The sequence below is a fragment of the Physella acuta genome, unplaced genomic scaffold, assembly GCF_028476545.2.
Source record: "Physella acuta isolate Inbredline_101_S28 unplaced genomic scaffold, ASM2847654v3 ptg000716l, whole genome shotgun sequence".
Lineage (NCBI taxonomy): Eukaryota > Metazoa > Mollusca > Gastropoda > Physidae > Physella > Physella acuta.
The window spans coordinates 569,472-583,497 of record NW_026732234.1 but is presented as its reverse complement, the minus strand read 5'-3'; the positions used below and the strand labels follow the sequence as shown (position 1 = coordinate 583,497).

The following is a 14,026-nucleotide window of genomic DNA, read 5'->3' as shown; positions in this document are numbered from 1 at the left end:
ATCAAATTTGTTTTTTAAACAAAAAACCTAAATCCTTTACATAAATGCATCTCAGCACATTTCTGATGAGAATAAAGTATCATCAATGATGGTGTTACAAAATGCTCGGTGCTTCATTACAAGGGTGTTACAGCTTATGTGGGTATTCATTGGGTGAGAGGTGTTGCAGCTTTGGCGTGGTTAAGGTGTTATATGAATGGTGTGTTGAGATGTTTTTGGTGTTATGGATTTCAGCACCATTATCTGTTAGTACACAATTACACCATTCACTGTTTCTGATGCATACTGAACACTTTTAAAATGTCAATTTTCACATTGTGGTAAGTTGTATTATACTTTCACATGTGAATTCTGTTGGGGGAGTTGGCAAGATTGAACCACAAATAATTTAAGTCCTTGTCAGAATAATTGACAATTAGTGACACACTATTTACATATTTACCATGTTAATGGCTTCTTTTCACCAAGAATAAAAAAATCATTAACACTAATTGGATTAACTTGTCCAGCATAATTATGTATAATTTAGGCAAAAAATTATTCTATATCAATATTTGTTTGAAATTACAGATCATAGAAGCTTCTCAATCAAGATATTTTACACACAATATTTTCTTCTTCGTGAGTGTTAGCTGTCAGCAAGGGCCAGTAAATTTTTTCAAAGCAAATTATTGAAAAAAGAAAAAATTGAAAATAAACACAAACACAACCTTCCCATCCCATCCACCTCAATTTAAAAGAACAGAAGATGTATTAACGCTAAAATCATCAAAATCAGTGGTAAGTTTTCAACCAATTAAACATTTGGTTTTTTTAAAAAAACAGGACCAATGGGAAAAAATAAACACTATGAACCAGCAGCGGAAAAAGAAAACAAAGCTGTGAAGATTATATTTTCGGTCGCTGGGTTTGTTTTTTTAATGCAGCTTTTTATTTACAGCAGCTGTGATGGAATGAGATGACAGACTTGGTTAGCAAAAACACAACATGATCTCAAAAAGCAAACCAAGCTAGTCAAGGAAAGTTAAATCTATATTCACAGGTTTTTTCTGAGGTATAAATCAATATTAGTTTTATGCACAAAACAACAAAGGAGTGTCTTCCTATTAATAATTACAAGTTTCAGATCAGCTATTTTTTTTTAAATATTTATAAATATATACACACAAGTACATGAATGGAGTGACTAAAAACTAATGCTTTAAAAATTATAGACATGAATAAATGTAAACAAAGAATTATTTTCAAAAGAAAAAAACATGCCAAAATTTGCAATAACTGATAAATAGTAAATCAATTGTGTGGACTGTTTTGTTCTATTCACAATTTTTAAATAAAAAAATTATGGTTTTATTAAAAAGGCTAAATTAAAAATTTGGAATTTTTGTACAAAGCTGATTAGCAACAAAGGATAGTGGACTTTACTAGGTTTCTATTTTTAAATTCTTAAAAATTACCTTGATTATTTTTTTTTGTCAAACAGGCCATAAAAAGCAAGTTATATAATATTTTTAAAATTATGAAGTTTAAATATGTTACAAATAATATACGCAATACAGTTACCTTAGTATAGGGGGTTAATAGAAGAATTAAGAATAAAATGTTAATTATCTATTTTATCTTTTAAAATAATTTAATTTTCTAAATATAGGTAAAAAGGCAAAGAGAAAAAAGCTATCACAAATTTACATAATGAAATCGTGTACCTAAATGTCAAACTATAATTACATGCGCTGTGCAACTCTGGAAGCCTTAAAGCCAGATGGGCGTACTCGCTTGTTCTTACGACTGTTGCCCTTTGGTTGACCTTGGCAATCCCTTGCCATATTCTGGCGCTGGCACTTGCCACTTGTTATATTTTCATGGGCCTTGATGTACTGGCAGCGACGAGCTGATCGTAGGCTCTTAACCTGCTGGCTAATCAACACGTTTGGGTTCAGCACTGCCTGTATGTTGTGTCTGTGCTGGCGTGCAACAAGCTCAGCTGGCGTCTGCTGCACGGGCCTCTCCTCACTTTCTAGCTCCTCCTCTTCCTGTAGGGTGACAGCATTATTTTCACCTGTGGGACGAGTGGAAAGGTAGGGGTGAGAGGGAGTGAAGGGAAATGAAAGGTACACTGACATAGAGGGGTGCTCAATCAACAGATTCTCCAGGGGGCTGGATGCGATAGGAGTGAGCTCCCCTACACCTGAGCCAGTGAAGCAAGGGGCAGGGGCCACAAGCCACGGCTCACTACTGTTACCACGGGGTCGATATGTGGCGTGAGACCTGCCAGAGCTGGCTGAGAAAACAGACTCAGGTGAAGACTCATTGTCCGAGGAGTAGTTACTGTCTATGTCAAAGTAGTTATTTACACAGTCGTGAAGTGGCATCTCAAAACAGTTGCCTTCACTGTGTGGTGAACATGGACAACTGGCCGCCAAGGTGTTGGCTTCATCCAGCAATTCTTCCACATTGCTTGAGGAGTTCTGTGATAGAGATTCATGTCCTCCCACATGTGTGCTGGGGTGACTGAGCGATGAATGTTGTTGGTGGTGATGAAAGTGGGTATGATGTTGTTGGTGAGAGGACTGTACAAGGTTCTCCTTATCTGAAAGGCAAAAAGTTAAAATGCAGAAAAGTTCCACATTATTTATTACTTCATCATCTGTCACCACCAAGGCAGAAATACATGCAATAAGACTTTGAAAACAAGGAAGAACAGGTTAAAAACATAAACTTGTGGAAACAAAAGAATTAGGAAACCACTAAAGTTTATCAAATTTAACAGTTATAAAGAAAAATAAATCACGGACTAAGCCACTTACTTCTAATAGTCCAAGAACTTTCAAATATATAAAAAATATATTTATAAATCTTAAGAACAAAATCTAGATGCCTCACAGTTTATAACATTTACGTCAAGAAGAGACACAAAATAAATATAAAATAAATAAAAACTGTCAATAGAAACAAAAGAAGTTGTGAAGATTAGACTTGGCTATGGATCGATGGAATGGAATTTTTTGCAAAGATTTAAAGATTCTGTGTGCTACTTTGTTAAGATATCAGTCACTATCTGCCTCTCCACCTTGTGCATATATCTGCCTGTTGTAAAATTGACAGTTTTGAAGCAATGGTGGAAAAAAAAACAAGGAGCATGTGGTATTGAGTGTGTTGCCCTCTTCAGTGAATCAACCAGTATTATTGTCAATGAATGTGTAAACAGTAATGTCTTTGCCTAATTATTAGTTATGTGATTTTGAAAAAAAATAAAGCAGAATATGTTTAACATAAAAGTGAACATTGAAAACAAGAAATCCTTGCACACAAACTGGCCCAGCACTCACCAGGAGAGTTAACAACCACCCAATCTTCAACTTGCTGGGTTTCCAGTTGTTCTCCCAACACTTCTTCATCTGCTTCACTGACAGCAGATGAACCATAGATGAGTTTGTTCAAAACCCACATCTTGATTGATCTGCAAAAGAAAAGGGATAAATACTCTTCAATCGAAATTGCTTTGAAGAGTTTTTACATGTACACAATTTGTCCAGGTAAAGCTTTCATAAACCAAATAAATATTGGTTGGAAATTGGTTTCTGTTGAGTTAAAATTAATAACTACTTCATTACTCTGTTGGTAGTAGTAGAAAGGAGGAACAAAAATGTCAAGTATTCAATGAATGATCAGGTCACCGTGGACTTTGGTCCACTCAACCTTTCAACTTGGATGAGTAATTGTAAAGAGAGGCTGATTTGATACACATGTAACAAAATGTTTGCATAACAAGTTGAATTTTTTTTTTACTTTCAAATAAAGCATTTGTGAGGTAAAACTCATTAAAAATCCAACATGTCATTGAATCTTATAAAATAGGATTTTAAAATTTAGAATATTTCATTGCTTCAAAAATAGGCAAAAATTAGAGAATTTAAAAAAGCGAATGTGGTTGACTACACATTCATCCACTTCACCTTTGCTCTCCTCAATGGACCTTACTGTGTTCTGTTCTATGTATTGCACACACAACAATCATTTAAGTTCATGAAACAAAAAGTCTATCTCTTGAAACTCAAGAAAACTGATTTAATGAGATTACAGTATCAAACATGCAATGGAAAGTTATTTTAGAAGCTTTGCAGTAGGTATAACTTTAACTTTATTACTATCTAAATCAGGTTTGACAAGAAGCACAATTAAAGTATTTTTTTATCTGCAGTGTCCTCATTGCTATAATTAGAATTATAAACCCATCCCATGCTTCATCTACTAAATGGTAAAGATAAAAGGCTAGCCTCTGATTTGCTAGAAACAAAGAAACCCCTTATTCTATATTTTAGGGCTAATATTAGTTATCTTTATCTGCAACCACAAGTGTAAGTCTACTCAAACACCAAAGATGTTTAATTCTTATTTCCAATATTTAAAAGCTAAAATTTTTTTTTCTTTGTTGGTGGGCTATATAGAATCAAGTGGTAGATCTACATAGATCTATATAGAAGGCAATATACTGAATGTAGTTAACATATGTACAATAAAGCTAATGAAACTCATAGCACTGGAAAATTAACTTTATTGTTAGTCTTGTTAGTCTTTAGACTTAAATTATAGTTCTCTACGCAGAAACTGAGACATAGCTAATTAAAATAGTATTATTAATATTATTATTACGGAGACTTAGTCCAGTTGGTAGGAAGCCTTCTGCTCCAGATAACGGACGTCTTTTTTTCTAAATAAAACATTGACGTAATATTGAGAAGGTCCAATCGATATGACCCACATTTTATTTTTACTTTACTATATTTACATTAGGCGTTTGCGCAAAGGTTAAATCAACAGAGAGACAGTTAAAAATAGTTCGCGCCTGCTTTAGATTTTACCAATGAACTACTAAGCTGAACGCGTATTAGACTAAATCTAGATCTATATTGCAACAGTGGTGCAATGAGAAGGTTTAACCTAAAACTGTGTTACAAAAAGGGGGAGGTATACAACTGTGCGAGATTACGAATACAATGGTTGAAATCGCACCATACTGTGCAATCGCCGACTTAGGCTACACGGTTTGACTTTAAGACGATTATCTATTAAAAATGCACTTTCTTTTGAAAATCTAGAATAATCTAGATCTATAACTGCTTCCCAATAACTAAATGTGGCTATATTTAAATAATATATCAGACTCACGAGTTTTTGAATTTAAAAACTTTGTGTAGATTTTTAAAGAAAAAACTTTAATAACTGCGTAGTATGAACAAAACCCCGTAGCCGATTAAAAACACTACCACTATTGTATTGTGACAGACAGAAAGAACCGAGTGCTCAGGTGGAAATGTTTGATAGGACAATTAATGCCCCCCCCCCCCCCCCCACTTGCCCTCCCCCAAGCGCTCTTCATATCTCTTTGTACAAAACTCGATCGGAGGTGCCCATAAGCCAAAAGAAAGGCAAATTAGATCTGCAAATGAATATTCATAACCAGTTGTCATGGAAAAGTTTGTTTCACGTTAGTTCACCTAATTTCCGTCAAGAAAAAAATAGGTCAATTTCTAATGTTCTATATCTTTAATTACATACTTCGACAACTGTTACAGTTACAAGAGTTAAGTCTATATCCCTCGTCATGAAATATGTATACGACGTGTATAAGCTTTTGTTGAGTGTATCCAAAATATAAAGCAGTTCGACAAGTTATTGGGTTAACGCTGACGGCCTACCTAAAAATAACTTCCAATCTTGACCTTTACATTTTATGACGTAGTAACCTTTATCTTTCTGTTTGAATTATTAGTACTTAGTACACTTAGAAACTACAGTAGCGAACAAAATGTCTATAAAAATAACTTAGTAACAGAAAAAAGCTAGAGGTTTTAATGCGGAAGACTGAATAAAAAAACGGTTTACACACACTTATGACTGCACTTCTGACCGAATATGCAAATTGTGTAATGAAGGGCATTCCGTTTCTAGATCTAGACCTATTATATATTTTTAATGAAGTTTCAGTTGCCACTACGAAAACACAAATAATTTACAATCAAAATGCATCATACTTCGTATGCATTTTATGTAAACCTACGACACACTGTAGCATGAGTAAACTAATATGATTATTCTAATCAGTATGAGATGTAGGAATAGGCCTAATAAATCTAATACTACACCACTATTGTTATGACCTAAATACTAAATACTGTTGGTTGTGTGTATTAATCGGCAGCCATAGCAAAATTTATACCTAAAATATTAACACATTTTCATCTTTAATGTACGCTATAAATGCATATGGCAATACTTACATAGACTAAAATATAAACACAATTTTAGAAGTAACGAGCCTAATTCTGAACCTAAACTGAGCAACTGCAAAAATTTGTTGATAGGGTGGAGAACAGCTGATCAAACCCAGCGACCATCAGCGCAAGCGTCAGCGCTTTGTTTACGTATGAAGAAATACTCAATTTTCATTGGTTGCTGTGTTCCCAACAGGGGGAGCCTACTATATATTAATGAGGTCAACTTCCTTTAAAGGAATATACTATGTTTTCATCACGTGTATATCACGAATAACCCGGATCGAAATTATAGAATCCGCCAATATGATTCGTTGATGCTAATGTTTACTGTTTTATTTTTGAATCACCACGAGGCAACGAACCAATATATTCATGGGCATTATAATTATACAACAGTGATAATGACCCCGCATCGTAATGATTACTTACTAGACTATATCCTAAACACTAAACCCCCATAACCGTCTCAAAATTTGAATAGCAAGTCAGTTGTTTTAAGCCAAAGAGTAATTTGACCTTACTTTCCACCGCAGTTGATTATAACGCAAGCAAAATGAAAATAGGTTAATTCATACATCCACGGATAACGTCATGACTACATTATTATTTATTAAAGTATCATAATAAAGAGATTTTTAAAATAATAATTCAGATCTAGTTCAAGTAATTTACATTCTTCACAAAAAAATCTTTCAGAGTAATAGTTAGATGGATATTATATAATGGTTAAACGTTTTTTTAAGTGGCACAATAATTGGGCCTTTTTTCAATTGCGGTTGGTTTTAAAGTTTCTCGCATTACAAATGAGTGGTGATGGGGAGGAGAGAGAAAACACTAATATTATTTATTACTAGGCATCGAAATGATATAATAATCTTGATCTATAGATTCTACATGTATACTACTAGTGTGGTCAGCACTATGCCCAGCCGCCTTTACTTTCCCTAACGTGAGTTAGGTACCCATCAGAGTTGGGTGGACTCAGGGACGGTCTACTGACTTGACGGTCTACTGACTTGAACCCGGATTAAGGGTTTTTAAAGTCATTTTAATAGTCATTACTATTCCTGATCAGCACTTTGGTTTTTAAAGTGCTGATCAGGAATAGTAATGACTATAACTTTTTTGTAAAAGCTAAGACCTTTAACTTGAGTTTATATATTTCAAGCATCCTATCAACAAAAAGAAACTAGATCTATATTGTTTCAGCAATCTAAGGCATACAAAAATATAGTTAAATCTAGATTCTATGGCCATGTTATTTTAAAAAGAGCAACACCCCCCCCCCCCCAATCAAATAAATATTTTATCAGCATCTGGTTATTTACCAAGAATCATTTAGAATGGTGTAACCTCAACATTTTAATTTGACATGCTTCATACTGTCTGCAAACAAATTTTCAGAACAAATCTGGACCCCTGGAATTTTCTGTCCAAAGATTGTTTGCACACAGAAATTGTAACAAATTGAAAAATTGAAAATTTCAGGGATATCAGCAAAGAAGAAATATGTATCCAGAGACAAAACTTTACTATTATGTAAAGAAAATTTTACTTTTAACATTTTGCGCTTCATTTAAACAAAACAAAGAGAATCCACTGCTTTAGCTACAGCTTCAGAAATTTTGAATTTTTTCCAATACCTTTTGATTGAACTATATATATATATATATATATATATATATATATATATATATATATATATATATATATATATATATATATATATATATATATATATATATATATATATATAATTTACTCACCAAGCTCTGCATTCAGTATCAATCACTGTCTTCTGTAGACTCAGTCTGCTGATTTAACTTGGCTACTGGTGTTTTTACTCCTATGATAGAACCAACTTTGAACAGTGTTTCCACCAAACTTATCACTTCATAAACCATTGCTAATTTTATATTCAGAACATCCAGTACTCCTTCTTGAAAGGGATTGCACACTCTTCCAAACTGATTCAATCCAGCAATAGCCTGCTGAGATAACAGTTGTGTTATTTCCTGGTAAGCTTTCATGTACAGTCTGTCAGTATTCCCTCCATTGGCCAGATTGCTATGGAGCTTGTGAGGCACTGACTGCAACATTTTAACTAACACACTGCAACAAAATTGTTTATGCTTTGGAAGATAAATATTCTTTGATGCATAATTACTGAGTAGATGTGACATGAGATATTCAAAGTACCCTCCACCAGCTATAACGCTGGCGGTTGACTTCAATCCCACTTTGTCATCTGGGTTTAAATTATCATGATTACAACTCATTGGATTAGATTTTGTAACTACGGCATTAATTTCTTTGCTTTCTGAGTCAAAAGTGGATGAAAACTGATTCAAATTTTGCATATCCTCCTCAAGGGTAAGAAAATTGCCTTCAAAAGTATCACAGTTTGAATCAATACTACTTTGCTTTACAATTTTAAGACATCTCTTTATGGTTTGTTTCAGCTGCTGTGTTAATCCATCTATAGGTGCACTTAAAAACATGCAACTAAAATGAGAACATGAATAGCTGTTGTTAAGCTTAAGTTTCAGAAAACATTTCCCAGCAGTAAACATTTTATCATAAGAATCCAATGCAATAATGTTATCAGAAGTTACATTATCATAGACACTTGACAAAGGTAACTTGTTAAAAAGATAAGTTAAAAACTTTAAATCCCTCTGATCTATGCACGAAACAATATCAATTTTTAATTCACCACAAATCTGTAGAACATAACTTGGGACCACCTCAGAACTCAAAACTAATGAAACACCTCTGCTTTTAATTTCAGTAAGAAATTTATAAGCAATTGATGGTTTAAGAGTAAGAAAACTGTCTGTTGATTCTGTAGACAATGTCACAATATCTGATGAATTTCTGTCTGTACTCCCTTCTATTGCACACTGCATCAGAATACAATTTTTAACTTCTTTCTGTGAATTTTGAACTAAATATATATTTCCCTGGATGAAAATTCCTTCTAAAATATGGGATGCACTATATAGACTATTGAATGTAAACACATAACAATCAAACCATTCCACTGCAAAAGTAACATTTAGTAAACTCTGGTTTAAACTTTTTATAAAATCCAATATCAAGTGTGCAAGATGTTCAACAACATCTTCAGAAAAAGTACCATTCATGTATGACTTAGTCACAAAATAAAGTAACTTGTCAGAATCCAATTGAAGCTCATTAAATTGAATTCTATTTTGAAATGAAGAAAATTGTTTGATTTTGTCACAAATGTAAGGAAAATCCTCAATCATAAAATCATGTAAACATTTTGCAACTGCAACTTTATATGGAGCATTATCACTGTGTAGATCAAGCTGAAAGCAATTGTGTTCAATTGCAGTGATCAAATTGTACAAGTAGATCATAAATGTTTTGCAACCATCTCCATAAACATCACAAAATGAACTTACACCATTAAGGATGCATTTAGCCAAGGGATGTGAGAAGTTTATTGATCTTAAAATATTGATACCTTCATTGGTAACTATAACTTGCCCAGTGGAAGATGTCAACAGTGTTTTTGAGCCACTTGGACCAAATGATGATGCGACAAGGTTCATCATTGAACCACTAATCTGCTTTAAATCCTTGAAATGTATTAATGTCTCAGAACAAGCCATGTCAAGTTCTGTCAAGTTCATTCAAGCAAGATGCTGTTATCTGTGAAAATGATGAATAAATGAATTTGACTAGTAAAAATACTTTTTTAATACACATACACTAGAACCCATATTATAAATTTACTCAGTAATAAAAAAAATTAACACTGCACTTAACTAGAAAAAATAATAGAGAGCTAGACTGCCAACCCAAAAGTCTCAAGTTCGAATCCGGGTTCAAGTCAGTAGGACGTCCCTGAGTCCACCTAGCTCTGAGGTGTACCTAACTCACGTAAGGCAGCTGGGCACGTAAGGCAGCTGGGCATAGTGCTGAACACACTATCTCTTCATTTGCTAAGGTCCCTAAAACAGATGAACTCTACTTCATCTGCCCTATGTGTCTTGGGCATAAATGGGAAAAGATGAAATAATGTATGATGTCTATTTATTTTAAGAGAATTGAATACCAGGACAAAATTAAATTTCCTATTGGTTAGTGATATTCTCTATTTGATAAATCAACAACTGCTATCATAATAACCATATTGCAAATTCAACTATTGACGAATGCCAGGGTGTGATACCAACAAACAAAAACATTGCCCTGCCAGCAAACATGGGTGTACAGCAAACAGTTATACTGGCTACATAATCAACTCTGTACAAAATATTTATTTTATTTAAACAATGCCCTTTACTGGTTTTTACAAGAAACAATAAATTTGTTACACTACAATTTGTAAAATAAAAAGGAGGTCTATAACCAGATTGAAATAAAACATTTTCCAATTATGTTTTAATTTAATTAATTTATTTAGGCAGCAGTCTGAAACAAGCGCTCCTGTGTGGTGACTCACTGAGCTACTAGTTATTATAACTTAGTAAAATAAAGTTTACTGTATTGGATTATAGCCAGTATTGGTGCTACCAATGTCCAAATCTTGCTTATGTTCTTAACTGTGATAACTGATAACAACATAGATCTAGTAAGTATACTATATACTAGTATTTCTCACTAACCCGGGGGCGTGGCCGGTTGCTAACAACAATATGGCGTACGGACCGGATGCATGACTTCCGACGATTTTTCGTCTTAGTTCCAGAGACCTTCTTAGAATTACTTTTAAAATTTTTTATCACGAGTAAAATGGCGGGTTTTCATGTTATAAAAACATGCTATAGGTGGCAAGGCTTAATATGCCAGAAAAGAATTTCAAAATTTGCTTTGGAGAATGAAGGCTAAATTTAAAAGTCGGTCTCATTAAAATTAATAGAACTTCTAAAATATCAGCCCGGAGGTCACAAAAATGAATTGGAGGTTGTAAAATTATTAGTTTTATCATTATATGAAGAAATAAATCAAATATTGCATGCACTTTTTAAAATAAGACACGACTTTTGAATGACAACCAAATTTTTTTTTTTTTAAACCACGTGACCGCTATTTGATGATCACTAGTGGGGAACTCTGGGTACATGGCCACTTAAAAAGTCTAACTTATTTGTGGTTTTCTTTACGTTCAAGCTTAAGAAGAGTTGTCATGGAAAGGTGTGTTGGCCATGGCAGTGAGTGTCAATAAATATTAAATAAAGTAATTTAGTTTAAAATGAACTAAAAACTTCAAAATTAGTGCCTAATGGATTAAATATGGATGTCTATCATTCAGTAGTCATGTTTAATTTGAAATTTGGGTAAATTCTAGATTTAGTAAGAAAAACTACATACTATTATATTATAAGTAGCCCTATAGGCTATAGCTATAGTTCTCAGATTGGTTTCTCTGGTTAGGGATTTAACAACACAACTATTCTGATTCCAGCTTGCTCAAGAATCTAGATAGACTATAATAATATATTATAATTATAATAGTGTCACTATAGATTATCGATAACCAAAACAATGTTTGGTAATCCCTTAGTTTAGCGTCGGTTATTATTCCGGAATCGTATAGCAGTAAAAAACAGTAAAACAATGCCAAAGTCTGTCACACACTTCCGGAATTCACCGGAAGTACTGTAAACAATACTTTATTTGGCGTCATCTTTTATTTTTATACAGAATGTTTAAATTTTGGATAGATTTATTTTTGTAATCATTTTTACATTTTGTAATCATTTTTACTATTTTCGTAATCTAGATTTTTTTACTTGGTCTAGCAGCTAGATATCTAGCTAGATCTAATTAATTAATGGTCGCAAATCCGCTGCAAGCCAAAAACATTAAATTATTACATTTGACTTCATTATTTATATTTATATATGTTTTTTTTAATTTTTAGATCTACTAATTTAAATCTACTATTATATTTATTCTTGTTTTCTTTAGTCGATTAAACTTAAAAAATTAAAACATTAATTTACTACAATCGACTTTCAATTTATTTATATTTCAATGGTCAAATAAACCATGGTTTACCGTAACTCTAGCTACCGAAACTCAACAAACATTACCCGATAATTTCCGACGCTAAACTAAGGGATTACCCAATGTTTTCTACCTCCTCCCTCCCCATCACAAAAAGCCATGTTATCACACTTCTAGATTCTCTACCACCGCCTCCTGAAAATTGCATTTTACTGTACTGTAAACTATAGCAGTGGCATAGGCAGGGGGAACATAACACCCCCCCCCCATAGACCCCCTCGGTATATAATATATATATATATATTAATTATAAAGTATGAGATGAGGCCGAGGGGGTTGTAAATCGAAAGTTTAAGGAGGGGGGTGCAAATCGAAAGGCCTAGTAATTGAATAGTATTTTTAAAAGTATTTTCTTTTTAACTAGAATATATATCTATTAATATATAAGACTAAAATCTAAATCTAGATCTATAGCATTCTATGAGACTATCGTAATATATTATTATAATTTTATGGCATGTTTATAGATCGAAGAAGATAAAAATATTAAATAAGTTATAAAATATATTAAAATGGGGGAACCACATGTGCTAAATGTGTTTTGATAACAATACTTGTTTATTGCCAAAAACAGAGCATAACATAGTGACTGCTGTCGTAAATGCTACGTCGTAAAAATGAATGTTCATGAGTGCCCAACGGTGGCGTAGATTGGGGGCGATGGGGTTGTGGATGGAGGCGGCTTTGGCACTGACCCTACTCCTAGTGTGGACTCAAAAAGAGTACAGTGCCGACAGACCCACAGCCGACCATAATCATTTTTTTAATAGTTGAAAAATAATTTTCTTGCATTTTTGACTTGATGGTTCTTTTGTAAAAAGAATATTGTGACTGCGGTCGAATTATCTTTATTCTATAAACACCACCCCGAGTCTTCTTTCTACATCACACACACGCTGTTTTCGACAAAATTCTTTTGAAAATAAAGTCCATCGCGCGAGAGGCCGCTAGATATTAAAACGACTTTTGCTACTTTATAGCATTGATCTACTACAGTAGTGATTTTTTTTTAAAGATGCACTATTGAATTGTATATAGTTTCTAATAAAATGTCCGCATTTCTTTTTACTAATGTATTCTGTAAGAACTCATTGTCGATGCACGTTGAAATGGGGGGGGGGATTACCATTTATTTTGATGCAGGGGCGTATGCAAGTTTTCGCGGAAGGACAAAAAAGGTGCCAGCTTGTCAATATAGACTGTGTGTGTGTGAGTGTGTATGTTTAATGATTTATTAAATATAAAAAATATACTTAAACTATTCCAGTAAAACTGATTGCAATTTCGGTATCAATATGATGGCATACTCTTAAGACTTTAGAATAACATATTTTTAACAAGATTTTATTTTAAGTAATGATATAGTAGAAGCTACACATTTGAAAATCTTTAGATATATGGACAAACAAAGACAAAATTAAACGGAGCAACAGATGGAAAGATTGGGAAGACAACAGCAGAGAGTGAACAGGTTTAACACTGGAAGAGACATGAAGGTGGCAGACTATTTAGAAGGGCGGAGATGATCAAAGTAAAGATCTATATCGCAAGAATGACCCAAGCGACTATGTAGAATAGGGAGATACAAGAGTTTATAAAACTTTAAGTAGGATATTATAGTCTATTTTCAGCGTATAAAAAATGGCTATTTAGGGTCAGGAGTTGCGAGCGATTTTCACCATTTGACAACTTATCTGACAACT

The 14,026-nt window shown here is 33.4% G+C and overlaps 1 protein-coding gene across 4 annotated transcripts; it reads right to left on the bottom strand.

The window, feature by feature from the left end:
• Window positions 1-902: 902 nt before the first annotated feature.
• LOC131949824 (Bardet-Biedl syndrome 10 protein homolog) lies at window positions 903-9,955 on the bottom strand. 4 transcript variants are annotated; one of them, XM_059311819.1, is made up of 3 exons: window positions 8,045-8,149; window positions 3,330-3,460; window positions 903-2,590 (listed from the first exon to the last, which is right to left on the bottom strand). In XM_059311819.1, exons 2-3 carry the CDS (start codon window positions 3,448-3,450, stop codon window positions 1,725-1,727), a joined length of 987 nt encoding a protein of 328 aa, XP_059167802.1. In that variant the 5' UTR covers window positions 3,451-3,460; window positions 8,045-8,149; the 3' UTR covers window positions 903-1,724. The 4 variants fall into 4 exon arrangements, with proteins under 4 accessions (XP_059167802.1, XP_059167800.1, XP_059167801.1 ...); XM_059311817.1 differs by lacking the exon at window positions 8,045-8,149 and adding an exon at window positions 6,282-6,452; XM_059311818.1 differs by lacking the exon at window positions 8,045-8,149 and adding an exon at window positions 5,560-5,677.
• Window positions 9,956-14,026: the final 4,071 nt, after the last annotated feature.